Source organism: Dama dama, chromosome 23, assembly GCF_033118175.1.
Source record: "Dama dama isolate Ldn47 chromosome 23, ASM3311817v1, whole genome shotgun sequence".
NCBI classification, from domain to species: Eukaryota; Metazoa; Chordata; class Mammalia; order Artiodactyla; family Cervidae; genus Dama; species Dama dama.
In genome coordinates, this window is record NC_083703.1 from 18,503,372 (window position 1) to 18,518,474 (window position 15,103).

Consider the following 15,103-nt stretch of genomic DNA (forward strand, 5'->3'; position numbering starts at 1 on the left):
ATGCCAAAGAATGTTCAAACTACTGCACAATTGCACTCATCTCATACACTAGCAAAGTAATGCTCAAAATTCTCCAAGCTAGGCTTCAACAGTATGTGAATTGAGAACTTGCAGATGTTCACGCTGGATTTAGAAAAGGCAGAGGAACCAGAGATCAAATTGCCAGCATCCAGTGGATCATCGAAAAAGCAAGAGAGTTCTAGAAAAACATCAACCTCTGCTTTACTGACTATGCCAAAGCCTTTGACTGTGTGGATCACAGCAAACTGTGGAAAATTCTTCAAGAGATGGGAATACCAGACCACCTGACCTGCCTCCTGAGAAACCTGTATTCAGGTTAAGAAGCAACAGTTAGAATAGGACGTGGAACAACAGACTGGTTCCAAATTGAGAAAGGATTATGTCAAGCTTGTCACCTTGCTTATTTAACTTATATGTAGAGTACATCATGTGAAATGCTAAGCTGGATGAAGCACAAGCTGGAATCCAGATTTCCAGAAGAAATATCAATAAACTCAGATATGCAGATGACACCACACTTATGGCAGAAAGTGAAGAAGATCTAAAGAGCCTCTTGATGAAAGGAAAGAGGAGACTGAAAAATCTGGCTTAAAACTCAGCATCCAAAAAACTAAGATCATGGCACCCCGTCCCATCACTTTATGGCAGATAGATGGGGAAACAATGGAAACAGTGAGAGACTTTATTTTTGGGGGGGTTCCAAAATCACTGCACATGGTGACTATAGCCATGAAATTAAAAGACATTTGCTCCTTGGAAGAAAAGCTGTGGCCAACCTAGACTTCATATTAAAAAGCAGAAACATTACTTGGCTGACAAACGTCTGTCTAGTCAAAGCAGTGGTTTTTCCAGTAGTCATGTATGGATATGAGAGTTGGACGATAAAGAAAGCTGAGCCCGGAAGAATTGATGCTTTTGAACTGTGGTGTTGGAGAAGATGCTTGAGAGTCCCTTGAACTGCAGGGAGATCCAACCAGTCCATTCTAAAGGAAATCAGTCCTGAATATTCTTTGGAAGGACTGATGCTGAAGCTGAAGCTCCAATACTTTGGCCACCTGATGTGAAGAACTAACTCACTGGTAAAGACCTTGATGCTGGGAAAAATTGAAGGCAGGAAGAGAAGGGAACTTAGGAGATCGTTGGATGGCATCACCGACTCGATGGACATGAGTTTGAGCAAGCTCCAGGAGTTGGTGATGGACAGGGAAGCCTGACGTGCTGCAGTCCATGGGTCACAAAGAGTCGGACATGAGGGACTGAACTGAAATGGTCAAGGCAAAAAACTATGCTCTTTCCAGGATTGGTATACATGCCTTGTGCACATTTGTCATCCTATTGATAAAACAATGGGTCTAAAAAAAGAAAAGCATTTTTAAGAATAAGTGAGATATAATTCATAAACCATAAATTCACCCTTGTAAGGAATGCAATTCACTGGGGTTTTAGTATACTCACAAGCTTTTGCAACCATCACCACTATGTGATTACAGAATATTTCCACCACATAATGAACTCTGTACTCATACTCTTATTCTAATAATTTGTTTTTATGGAGAGATGGTTTCTTGTGTGACAGCATGAATGTTAGGTCTTACCAGCTATTCACACTTGGACCATCACTCTTTGTTTAAAGACAGCTCCTATATTTTAGGCATGGTGCCTCAGAGGTAGTGATTATAAATTATCTCCAAGTCTCAGGGTGGTTTTCACAAGCTGCTCTTCATTCCTGGGGGTTAGTGATGTCTGTCTTTGGAGAAAACCTTTCTTTATTTTTGTATTAAGGCTTGTCCTTAACACAACCATAATGAGGTTTTGTAGGTTGTTAAATGGTGTCTTCAAATATGTTGCAGGGATCACGTTCAGTGTCATTTTACATCTTATTTCACTCTGCTACATGTGGAAGGTAAATGTATGGGTGCTAGAAAAGTGGAAATCTATCACCAGGGATTTTTTTGCCCAGTAATGGACTAGAACACATGGGATGTGTATGAGTTTGTGAGTGGAGTTTGTGAGTTTGTTATATTCCCAGACTTGAATGAATTTAGGCTGAGTGAGAAACAGCAGTAGTGTATGTTTAAGTAAAATGTCTGTTTCATTATCTTCATTCTTAAATATGCAAATGAACTGAAGAAGCCATTTCAGCATATAATTTATGTTTATGCAATTACAAGGGCAACTATGATGGCTTAGCTGCTTTCATCCTACACATGGCTTTGGTGTGTTCTGCTCTGCCCCATCTCAGTCCTGGAGACACATTTGGGCCGTGACGTTGCCAACCATGCACTCACACCCTGGGTCACTCTGTTCCCACACACTGCTCTGCATCACTCATGACTCACCCGTTAGCAGATTATCCTAAATGGATTTTTGACATGATTTTAAAATGGATAGTTATACAAATATGCTGAAAGGTCCTCTTATTTAGATGCTTTTAGGTGTAATCTTCTATTAAGAGGAATTTACTGAGTCTTGTCTGCTCAGGGTTCGTAGACAAAGCCAGGACCGACCAGGCAGGAGAACCATTCACTGGGTGAGTCGGGGGCTCTAGAACATTGTTCAGTGGGTTGCCTCTTCTAGGCAGTAAAGCAAAACAGAGCATTAAGATGTCAAGGGGCGATAATATTGGAGAGACAGAGGTGTAAGATGCAAACCAGAAGCAAGTTGAGGTGCCTGGGAGAACTGAGAATGGATGGGTGGATGGATGAGGTGGGCTTCAGAACACTTCTTTTGTACCCTTCATGGTGTTTGCTTTGAGGGTTTGCATGACTACTTATATACATCATGCCCAGCTACACCCAGATCCCACTCACTGTTTTGTTTTGTTTGCCTGTGTGCAAAATCTTTCTTTATTTAACATCTATTGAGTTAGCTTTCTGTCTGTGCCTGGTCCTGGGTAAAACAGTGTCAGCAAAGAGGCTGATGGTCCCTATGCCTTCGTGGAGTTCTAAGTCCAGAATAGGCAGGAGTGGTGTAGGAGGGTCAGCACTGGACAAATATTTCAGTGTTTAATTCTACAATGAGTGGCAGACAGAAATATAGATGCTAAGAGAGAGTGTTATGGGGCAGGGGGATGGGAGGACCTAATGTGGTCTGGGGGTCAGGAAAGCCTTTTCTGAAGTCATGATGTCCAAGCTTGGATCTAAATGATGATTGATAATTAGGAAGATAAAAAATGTGTGTGGTTCAACAGTTAAAAAAGTGGCCCAGAGCCAGGGCCACAGTGGGCAGCTGTAATCTTGTACATTTCTTGATGATAAAAAGTGAACTTGAACTCCACAGATTTAAGTCTGAATGATAGGTAGACAGTTTTTACTTTGGTCTTGCTCTTTTGAAGGCGTCGTAAGACCTTTCTCATATTACCTCCCTGCATGTGCTGTCGCGTACACCTGCTGTAAGATTTTCAGTAGAGATTAGCTGAGAAACACTAGAATGAATATAAATACGCATAATAAATTGAAGCTGAACAAACAAAAGCATTAAAATACATTTTTTAGATGTGTCATAAAATTGGGACTGCATCAAGTTTCCTTCAGATTCTGAACCTCTGAGCATGTATGAAGTTGCATAATTATTCTCAGTTAGTTTTGAACAAACTCACGCAAGATAGGCAGAGATGTGCTGACAGCCAACTGGCAGTTCCCCACATGGGAGTTGGTGATTTTACGGACTATCTGTAACCAAGCCATGCTCCAGACCTGTTCCAAAGCTGTCTCCAATCTCCTCCAGTTGTTATCTACTCAAGAAATGCAAAATTATGTTCATACTCAAAAACTGCAAAAGAAAAATAATAATTGTTGCCAAGTGAAATTGTCCTCATTGGAACTAACAGTGGGAAGGCCGGTATGTAACAAACATTTCATTACAGATTTTTTTCCAAAAATTATAATTAATGTAAAGAACATCTGTTAATATAAAGCCCGTGCATATATGTTCTACCACAAGGTCACTGCTTGGAACTCTGGCCCATCAGTTAGCTTCTCATTAACCTAGAACATCTCAGAAAATGCACCATCAGAAGTCAATAACGTTCAACCCTCACATTTCGAGTCCTCATTATGTAAAGTTACAGGAATACATGTAATTAATACCGAAGTCACAATACAAAATTGTGAGATTGCATAAGAAAGCTGACATTATCACAAGTTTCCGTCATAATCAAGTGCATGAATATCTTCAAAAAGCCCAGCCTATTTACACAGAGAGGAGAGCAGGGGACCCTTATGCTGGTAGAACCAAAAGCTCTTATGTCAAGCTCCTTTCTTTGCAACTCCCTTTTTATAGCAACTCCCTCTATACTGATCCCTTATCAGTCAGCTCCTGCTCCACTTCCCCTCCATGCCCTGCAGAAAAGGCAAAAGGGGACCAACATTTATAAAACACTACAGCACGCTGGGAGTCTGCCTAGGGATTTTCCCTTCGTTGGCTCACTTAATTCTTAAAGCAAGCATAATTGCCCCTTGTGTAGTTGAGAAAATGAGGCTCAGAGAGGCCAGTCCTGGGTACCTGTCTCTTCTCTGTGTACTCAGGGATCTCCAGTCCCAAGGTCGAGAAGCCATTTCATATACCGCTGACTCCTGGTTCTCTGCTCCAGCCCTGACCTTCATCTGCTTAAGCACATAGACATTTTCCTGTCCTTATCTTCCCTGATCTCTCAGCAGCATCTGTCAGGGTTGACCAGACCTCCTCCTTGACTTCCATGGCCCCATACTCCTCCTTTGCTTCCTACCTCTGTCTGGTCCTTTGTCGGCTCGTCTTTGAGCGTTGGCATTCCCAGCACTCAGCCGCCTTTCTCTTATCCAACTACACTCTCCCGGTGGATCAGGTCTACCCTCTTGGCTTTGAAGACCGTTTGCATGCTGATGACTTGCTAGTTTTGAACTCTAGCCCTGATCTTCCCCTGAACTTTAGTCTCATGTTCATGGCTACCTGCTTGACCTCTCCATCCATCCTATCGGTATCTCAGATTTCCTTATCCTACCCAAGGCTCCAGATCTGTGCAGTCCAATATGGTAGTACCATGGAGCTGTTTACATTAATTAAAATTCAATAAGATTTAAAAGTCAGTTTTCCAGTGCCACGAGCCTCGTTTCAAATGCACAGTAGCTCCCTGTGAGTCGTGGTCACCACATCAGAAGGCAGATAAGGAGCATGTCCATCACGGCAGGAAGTTCTGGTGGTCAGTGCTGACCTAGTTGTTTTTAGCCTCTTCAAACTTGTTCTTTCACCAGGGACCCCCTTTTCAAATAATCTAGTTGTTCCTCAAGTCAAAAATCTAAGAGACATCCTTTTTTATTTTATTTTATTTACTTTGGCTGCATTGGGTTTATGGAGTAAATGCTGGAACTTATGGAGTTTATTAGTTTGTTTATTATCACTCAGTCTTAATTGCTGAGTGCGGTCTTTATCTAGCTGTGGCGAGCAGGGGCTACTCTTCATTGCTGTGCACTGGCTTCTCATTGCAGTGGCTTCTCCTGTTGCAGACAGCCTGAGCTCTCGGCCTGTGGGCTTCAGTAGTTACAACATGTGGGCTTGGGTGTTGGGCTGCATGGGCTTGATTTCTCCTTGGCATGTAGGATCTTCCCAGACCAGCAATCGAACCCATGTCTCCTGCATTGGCAGGAGGATTCTTATCCACTGGACCACCAGGGAAGTCCCAGGAGACATTCTTGATTCCTCTCCTTCCAACATGCCTTATATCAACTTTATCAGTGAGTCTTGTCTACTGTGTCCCTAAAACATATCTCATGTCTTTGTACTCAGACTCCAGCGTTCCCCAAGCTGAGCCAGCAGTCTCTGTCACCTGAATCACTACAGGGACTCCCCAACAATCTGCCTTCTTCCACTCTTGTGCTATAACCATTGTCCACACAACAGGCAGCCAGACTGGTCTTTGAAAACTGTAAAACAGTTCTTCTATCTCCTGGTTGAAATCCCTCCAGTGATACTTCATCTGGTGTAGAATAAACCCACTCTCCTTAAACCTTAGTTTACATGGCATCTTTGTCCATTTGGGCTGCCATAGCAAAGTACCATAGATTGAATGGCTTGGAAACAAGAGAAAGTTATTCCTCATGGTTCTGGAGCATGGATGTTCCAGGTCAGAGCACCAGCATGGCTGCATTCTTGTGAGAGCGCTCTTCTGGGTTCTCCCGACTTCTCCATGTGTCCTCATATAGTGGAAGTAGGGCTAGCTAGGTCTCTGGAGTCTCTAATGAGAGTGTTCATCCCATTCATGACGGCTCCACCCATGGCCCAATCACTTCCTAAAGGCCCCACCTCCTAATACCATTTCTTTGGGGGCTAGGTCAGCATATGAATTTGGGGGGGTGGGTAGGGACATAAACATTCAACACATAATGCATGGCCCTACATGACTTAGGCCTTCGTCTTTCTCAACCACGCTACACTGCCCACGAGACTCCAGTTCACCATGACTTTGTTTTTGGCCACCAAAACAAAAAACTGGGCTATGCTAGTCTTAGGACAGGCTCACCCCTTTGCCTGGAAACTCTCCTTGGTCATCACTTGGCTGGCTCTTCCCTATCATGCAATGGGGCCATCTTGAAGCCCACATCAAAATGGCTCCACCAGATATTCATCTCAGGCTTGTTTCCATCTCCCCACAGCATTTCAAATTCTCTTAATGTTTCACTCCAGTATTCTTGCCTGGGAAGTCCTGTGAACAGAAGAGCCTGGCAGGCTACAGTCCATAGCGTCGCAAAAGAATTGGACATGACCTAGCAACTAAACAACAACAATACTGTTTCACATTTATCTGTCGTTTATTTCCTTTTTCTTCCTCCCTCACTGGAACATAAGTCATAGATACTAGGGATTCAGTATGGATAAGACATGCTTTGCCCTCTTGGAATACAAAAGTCTAAAAATGACTTTTTTAAGCAGAGTGGCGCCGTGGAAGCGTGCTGGGCCCATAAAAATGATCTGTAATTAACTTATCTTCTTTTGGAATGTGGACAGGTGTTGGAGTTAGAAGAGATCAGCTGTTTTAATCTTGAGCATGCTGATAATTTTTTTAAATAAATCTTTTCATCCTTTTCTTATGAGTAATGTGAAAGTAAAATTTCTTTATCAGAGTCTCAGCAGTCAGGTTTCCTACTCAAAATAAAAACACTTTCACTTCTTTCTTACCCATCGTTTTGGCTCTAACCACACTTTTCCAGGCCAGCCTCGAGGCTGGATGGGAACTGGGGCGGGTGGGAGGGGGGGGTCATAGTTGATAAATAGGGAGAGATGGTTGTAAGGAATCACTGAGGTCCCACCAAAGCAATGTTGTTGCCTCGATGGATGAAAGAATCAGTGACACTGCAGAGCTGACTGACTTGGAGCTGGAGGAATGGATTTGCTCTTGTGAGCATATCTGAAGGCGGTAGGAAGCCTGCAGGATCAGAACTGTAAAAGCAAGTGGACCTCCAGGATGGGGAGGACAGACCTACATTGGAGGATCGTGTGCATACCCTGCAAAAGGACTCTCCTTCCAGTGTGTCCCTGCCCCCACGCCCACAGGCACAGATGGCCACACTCTCAGTAGCATCTCTCTCAGAAGGGGGTTCGTTAGGTCACAAGCGGCTTAGAATTAAGCGCCATCCAGTACAGCCCATACCGTCTCACTGCCTGGGTTTCAGAATCCTTCATGATTTGACGTCATCCTCACCGGTCACATCTTCCCAATAAGTCAGGCTTCTCTGCATATCTTGTCCATTCCTACCTCTCTCTTCTTGCTCCCTGTTGAGCTCTTCCTCCTAACACCCTCCTTCAGGAATCAGCTGACGTTTTTCACTGAGTGCTGTGCCAGACTCTGGAGACACAGAGGAAGTTCCCCTTCAGGAACCTTCTCTAACCACAAATCTCTCCCCTCTGGGTTGTGCTGTGGTCAGCCAGCCTGGGTCACAATTTGGCAAGTCATTATTTGCTAGTGGTCTTGATGGTCAACTTGAACTTACTTAGCTGCCCAAATATGGCTAAACTGCATGCCATGTGTTGGGCTTATAGACGGTGCTCACTTAACACTTCTTTCATTGACTCTATTTCCCTGAAAATTAATTCAGCAAAAACTCTTTTCATGATCATTCAAATGACTGGACTCTCCCTGCCCACTGGGCTTCTCCACGTGACTAAATGCTGCTCCTTCTTTAAGACAGCTCCGATTCACTTTTTCCTGTCTTGTCCCTGGGGTATCTTCTAGGAGTCCTTCTGTGGTCTTCCAAAGTACCCTCACCCCTCAGTCCCAACTCTCTTGTCTGTCTGTCCTAGTCACCCCCTCTATACACACTGGACCATGTACCCCTTTGAAACAGGAAAACATGTTTTATCAAGTGATACAAGACTATTTGATTAGGTGACTAAAAAATCATACAACATAAGTAAAGTAGCAAAAATGTTTTCTCCCAATAAACCTTGAAAAAATATAAAGAAGGGTATACACACGAAGGGGCTTCCCTGGCGGCTGATTGGCAAGGAATCCACCTGCCAGTGCAGGAGATGTGAGTTTGATCTCTGGGTCGGGAAGATCCCCTGGAGAAGGAAATGGCAACCCACCCCAGTGTTCTCGTCTGGGAAATCCCATGGACAGAGGAGCCTGGTGGGCTACAGTACGTGGGGTCTCGAGAGTTGGCCACAACTGAGTGCCTAAACAGTAACAATAATGCATTCAAAAATACACTACCTGGATACGGACTATCCTTTATGTTGCTCAATTTATTCATCTACTGTGGAGTTAGCCACCACAAAATACCACATACTGGGTGACTTGAAACAGCAGGAACTTACTTCCTAACCAATCTGGAGACTCAGGTCCAAGATCAGAGTGTGGGCAGGTTTGGCCTCTCGAAGCCTCTCTCCCTGACGTGCAGATGGCTGTCTTCTCACAACGTCCTCACAGGGTCCAGCCTCTCTGTTCACCCCTGGCGTCTCTTCACACTAGACCTGTATTACCTCACTTAACTTGTATTACCTCTTTAAAGGCCCCTTCTCCAAATACAGTCTCATTCTGAGGTGTACTGGGGTGGTTAGGATTTCAACATTAAAAAATTGGGATGGGGGGGGGCACAATTCAGTCCACAACACCCTGAAACCTAGAGAGCAAAAGAGCCAGAATCAAAATTCAGCGGCATACAAGTGGTTAAATGTCTCTGGTCCGTCCCATGGAGAGGCATGTGTTTGTGTTTTGGAAATTTCTGAACAGATTGAGGCTGGGAAGATGTTGTGAAACCAAATTCTGAGAATAAAGATATTTTTATTATTAAAGTGGGATTTGCTGCAGGAGAGAAAGATGGAGGACAGAGGTTTCATGAAATAAACCCTTAATCTTCCTGGAGAGGGTGAGAGAGCCCCCCAGGAGCAGAGGGTAGGGGCACCAAAGGCAGATGAAGTCACGAGGATTGGGCAAAGTGATAGTTGGGTGCCCTGTGTGGGAGGAGGCAAGTCCTAGGGGCATGATTGAGGCGAGGACTGATGGTCCCTTTCTTTCTCCTGGCTGGGTGAAAACAATGTGCATTTCTGTCATCTGAGACTTGGGCTTTCACAGTTGAAAAATGTTTTGTTTTCAGCCTCTCAATCACAACTTGCATGTTTCAGGACTGCCTTCCCCTTAGGATTCTATGTAAATAGGGGAAATGGTTCTTAGAAAACACATATTTGTAACCAGTCTTGCACTGGGGCCCATTAAAGCCACATGGCTCTTGTAGCCAAGTCACCTGGGTCTTTAATACTGGTCCTGCCTCATTATGTGACAGTCTTGTGAATTTCAGGGCATGTCTGCTGTAACACTGCTTTTTATCATCCCAGTATCAGCGCTGATACTTCTCAGACTCCTGTCTCTAATATTAATAGCACAGTGCTATGCTGTTTGGCCTTGTTGGGGAGGGAGAAGTTTTTTTCAACCCTCTGAGGGTCCCTGGCTAAATCTGAAGATGAAACTCACAATGAAACATGAATAGGGAAAAAGCAGACACATTTTATTGAATCTTTACATATGTAGCCTACACAAGGCAACTAAGTTGCCTTCAACTCAAAATAATTTTATGTCTAAGAGGCATATATTGTGACATACTCTGGTTTCCATTGGCCTTTTTCATCTTTTATTAAATCTAACCTCTAGAGTAATAGATTTTTGGAGCCTATTTTTCCATATTAGCACAAATATAAGTTTTGACTGGATGTGTGGATGATATTGTTATAACTTATAACACACTATGTAATTAGCAGTAAATCTTAAAATAAGGGGATAATATCTACCAAAATCAGGGGCTTCCCAGGTAGTTCAGTGGTGAAGAATCTGCCTGCTAAACAGGAGATGCAGGAGTCTTGGATTCAATCCCTGGGTCAGGAGGATCCCCTGGAGGAGGCCATGGCAACCCACTCTAGTATTCTTGTCTGGAAAATCCCATGGACAGAAGAGCCTGGTAGAGCTATAGTCCATGGGGTTGTAAAAGACTTGGACATGGTACTTAGCTACTAAACAAAAACAATCTACCAAAATCAGATGGAGAAGTTCAAGTGCATGTAAAAAGCAGGGTAGTTTGCCTAGTACCAACGAAGCATGGTACACTGACAAAGTTGTGTATAGTACGTTACAGACTATGTAACGGTCTAGGATCAAAAATTACAGTTTACTTACTTGATCCAGCAGTTTTGAAACTGTGTTTCTTGACTATTTTTTAATTTGAAGAGATTTGCATTACTTAAAATGTTGCTAGTAAATATTATGAGATCATTGTTGTTTAGTCGCTCAGTCACGTCTGATTCTTTTGTGACCCCATGGAGCCCACCAGGCTCCTCTGTCCATAGGATTTCCCAGGCAAGAATACTAGAGTGGGTTGCCCTTTCCATCTCCAGGGGATCTTCCTGACCCAGGGATTGAATCCATGTCTCCTACATTGGCAGGAGGGTTCTTTACCACTAAGCCTCCCAGGAAGCCCACTGAGATCATTACATCCAGCTAACTGGTATTTGCATAGTTAAGATTCACATAGTGAGAGCAGTGCAGTATAATAGGCACAGAGGTCAGAGACTGAGCAAACCCAAGTTCACTGCAAAGACAAGTTGTTCTAAATAAATGTCTAAGTTCAACTGAGAGGATAGAGAGTTTCCAAACCATATCCCCTGTCTTCTGTTCCCTTAGTCTTTGGTATCCAGTTTTCTTGTATACTTACATCCCCCTAAAGCTGAATCTCTCTCCCATGGCTGCCGTTAAGTAATTTTATTTATTGACCTCTTGTTATGGTCCTGCTCCTTTTCTCCAGTCACCTGACCACATCCTTCTAATTGCATTCTGGTGCTTTGCAAGTTTTCCTTGGGGAGCTCCATTTCTAATGAGGACCTTTAAACCAGACACATTGGAAGCTCGCTGTAGAAGAATATTGACTCAAGAAAACCACCCGTCAGCTCAGCAGCTGACCACCCCAACCTTCATGCGTCCTGCCAGCCAGAAAATGAGACATGCCCCTCAGTACAATTCTAAATTTATTTCCTTACCAGTGATTCTGGGATTCTCGTTGTTCACAAGTGATTTTGAAAATGATTGGGTGTCTTAGCTCAGTCTGTCATAACAGAATACCAGCGACTGGGCAGCTTAAAGGACAGAGATGTATTTCTCACGGTCCTGAAGTCTAGGATGTCTAAGGCCAAGGTGCTGGTTTGATTCCATGAGTAAACTCCAGGAGTTGGTGATGGACAGGGAGGCCTGGCGTGCTGTGATTCATGGGGTCGCAATGAGTCGGACACGACTGAGCAACTGAACTGAAGGGCTCTGTTCCTGGCTTACAGATGGCCGTCTTCTTACGGTGTCTTTATGATGTCCTTTATTCTTTTCATGAACACACTGATTCCATAATCAGGGCTGCACTCTCATGACCTCAACTAAATCTAATTATCTCCCTAAGTTCCCACCCCCAAATACCATCATGTGGGCGTTTAGAGCTTCAGCTTATGAATTGGGGGAGCTCAAACATTCAGTCTGTCAGAATGGCCTTTTTGAAATGTATGCTTAAGGAGATTTTTGGAAAGTATAAAAACTTATGAACTTTAAGGTATTTTTATCAGTATTGTTACATTTTTTATTGGCAAGTTTTAAAACTTTTCCCCTGTTCCTTGGTTTCTAAGGAAACCACATTCTTTCTGAGCACTGTTCAGAAAAATAAATCACTGGTGCAATTTGGAATTTAAGAAGTGAAATATTAAATGGGCAGAAAATTGAGACCCTGACCCTACCTAGCACAGGAGTATCTTACACTTCAATTCCGATGCTTCAAATTGTGTTTTTTTAATTTTATTTATTTATTTGGCTGTACTGGGTCTTAGTCCTGGCACATGGGATCTGTGCTGGGACACACAGAGTCTTTTAGTTATGGCATGTGAATGAATTCTTAGTTGTGGCGTGTGGGATCTAGTTCCCCGACCAGGGGGTCGAACCTGGACCCCCTGCACTGGGAGTATGAAATCTTAATCACTGACCACTAGGAAAGTCCCTGCATTGCTGAACTATCACAGAGAAAATATTATTCAATAGCTATTAATACCTTACATCCCATTGCAGAGAAGAGGACTTTGAGAGACTTGGAAGCAGGAAAGATCAGTTTTGAGGGAGGGAAGAGATTTGGCAAATCACAGGTTACAGGGTGCTAAGGGTGGGGGTGGGGGTGGGGAGCATTGTTGCCTAAGGCCTTCAGGCACCTTGCAGAATGTGTGAGTAGCAGCCCAGTGGTAGAACACTTGCTCAGCACCCTTATTGAAGGTGAGCCGATGTAGGGGGTGAGGATGGGCATGGTCAAGAAGGACTTTTCCTCCTGCACCGCTTATGACGCCTTGATTGGCACCAACTGCACAGGGTGGCGGGCACCTAGTGGGTGTCCAGTACATGTAGAATGAGTGATGAATAAATGATCTGGTGAAGTGAATTGCCTCCAGGTGAATGCACCCAAGTCTACCCTACCCCCGGCAGCAATACATCTCCTGTAATACATTCTTGGACTCTGCAGAGTTTTTGCATTGAAACTCACTGGGAAGAAGAGTCTAGAAAAAAGGAAGAGTGGTGAGAACTTGATGTGAGTTGCTGAGATGGAATGTGAATGTCCTGGGGTTTGGGTTTACCCAAGGAGGGATCATTTAGACAGCGCAGTTGTCCAGCTGTACTTACTCCCCTGTTGTTTCTGTTTCTTTTCACTCTTTGAATTGCTTTTTTATTTTTCCTGAGTGTCTTTCTTCTTTTATCTAGATTGCTCAGTTTGCTTTGGAAATGAGACATTACCCAGGCTCAATATGGCTCAGACTGATTATAAGTAATGGGAGAGACTCATACACAGGCCTTTTATAGCTGCAATTTTGTTTTATTAGTTCTTTAAAAAAGAACATTTCAGTGGCTCAGTTATTGAACATTAATTGCCTTGACTTGCAGAAAATGAATCATAGCTTCATGTGTTGGTGTATGTGTGTGTTACTGCTGGGGCCTGTCTTTTAAAGATGTAAAAGTTGTTTGTGAAACTTTCCTGATTTTGGTATTTCAAATATATCTTTTTCATTTTATTTTTGGGAAATGTGTTTTTCTTTTATTAAAATAGTGCTAATAAATCCCTTGAAGCTAATTTCCAAGATGGCTTAATTATCTTAACAAAATACTTTTTCTTTGAGAATCCTATAGTCTAAGAATTTGAAGGCAGAGGTGTTAGTTGAATTGTTTCTGTTCAGGATTTTGCAGTTCTGTTACTTTGTGAAACTCAGAGCAGCATCAAATATCAGAGCTGAAAGGGACTCTGGAAGTTGTCCACCAGGGCCTTTTGACCTTTGGTGACCTAGGTCCCCTTTCGATAAATCCAAAAAATGGTTAATGCAATCTGAAACTCAAAGCAAATTAAAATGGAATATTTTCTCCCCCAAACCAAATTAAAACAATATGCTGGAGTGTCATTCTTCTACCTTTTTGTAATTCAAAAGTGGCTTTGACGTTCTGATGCATCTGAGGGAATGATTGACTAGATTAACTCCCTTATTTAATAGATGGAAAGACTGAGGTCCAAAGGTTCCCAGAGTCTTCATCTTCTCAGCATCTTAAGAGCAGATCTGGGTCAAGAAGCCTGACATCCTGTTGGCTGCTTGCTGTTTTGCTCACAAACACCCCCTCCCACCGCCCAGATCTTTAAGGCTACACTCACATGTGAGGGAGGCCTCCTCCCCAGCGTTGTCTCCCTGTCACTGATGATTCTGGAAGGTTATTCTGACTTAATGTTGTCCCAGCGGGATGGAGCAAAGGCCAAGAGAGATTTCTTAGGCCTGCCTAGCCCATGGGTCCTAGTGTATTTTTATTCACTTTCTTTCCTTCTAGACCATCTGTGCCATCATGACATAGAAACACTTCCCTGGTATAACTTCTGGGGAATAAGGAGACAACATTTAAATCTGGAAATAGATTTATTTTTTAATTAGAATTTGAGTCTTTCACCATACTGAAAGGTCTTATTGATAGTTTTCCCTGAATAATTCAACATGTCTTTTTAAATGTATACTGATTTGGGGACTTCCATGGTGGTCCAATGGCTAAGACTCCATGCTCCCAATGCAGGGGGCCCAGGTTTGATTCCTGGTCAGGGAAGTAGGTCCCACATGCCACAAGATTGAAGATCCTGTGTGCTGCAACTAAGACCCGGTACAGTCAAGGAGATAAAGGATTTTTAAAATAAACAAAACATTAAAAAAAATAAACTTATACTGATTTGTTCTTTGTTTTTTTTTAACAGTGTATCTGGTGGAGAGCTGTTTGACCGGATAGTGGAGAAAGGATTTTACACAGAGAAAGACGCTAGCACTCTGATCCGCCAGGTCTTGGATGCGGTCTACTATCTCCATAGAATGGGTATTGTCCACAGAGACCTCAAGGTGAGGCCATTGCTTAGCAACACTCTCCAACTGCTTTCCAACCCACAATGCACTGTCAGGAGAGGACTGGCTCCAGAGGAGGGTTGAGGTTGCCTTGATTTGGAATATGGGTGGAATGAATGGTGGGCTTTGCCTACTGTTAGTTGTCATGGCCTTTGGGACCCAGAAGTGGCTTAAAAGATGATAAAGATCAATG

At 43.2% G+C, this 15,103-nt stretch overlaps 1 protein-coding gene across 2 annotated transcripts in view; it reads left to right on the forward strand.

Moving 5' to 3' along the window:
* The window catches only part of CAMK1D (calcium/calmodulin dependent protein kinase ID), a 395,130-nt gene that overhangs the window by 314,441 nt on the left and 65,586 nt on the right, over positions 1-15,103 (forward strand). For both annotated transcript variants that reach the window (XM_061126085.1, XM_061126083.1), the window contains exon 4: positions 14,769-14,907. In XM_061126085.1, the coding sequence (XP_060982068.1) occupies positions 14,769-14,907 (139 nt within the window). The remainder of the gene's footprint in view (positions 1-14,768; positions 14,908-15,103) is intronic.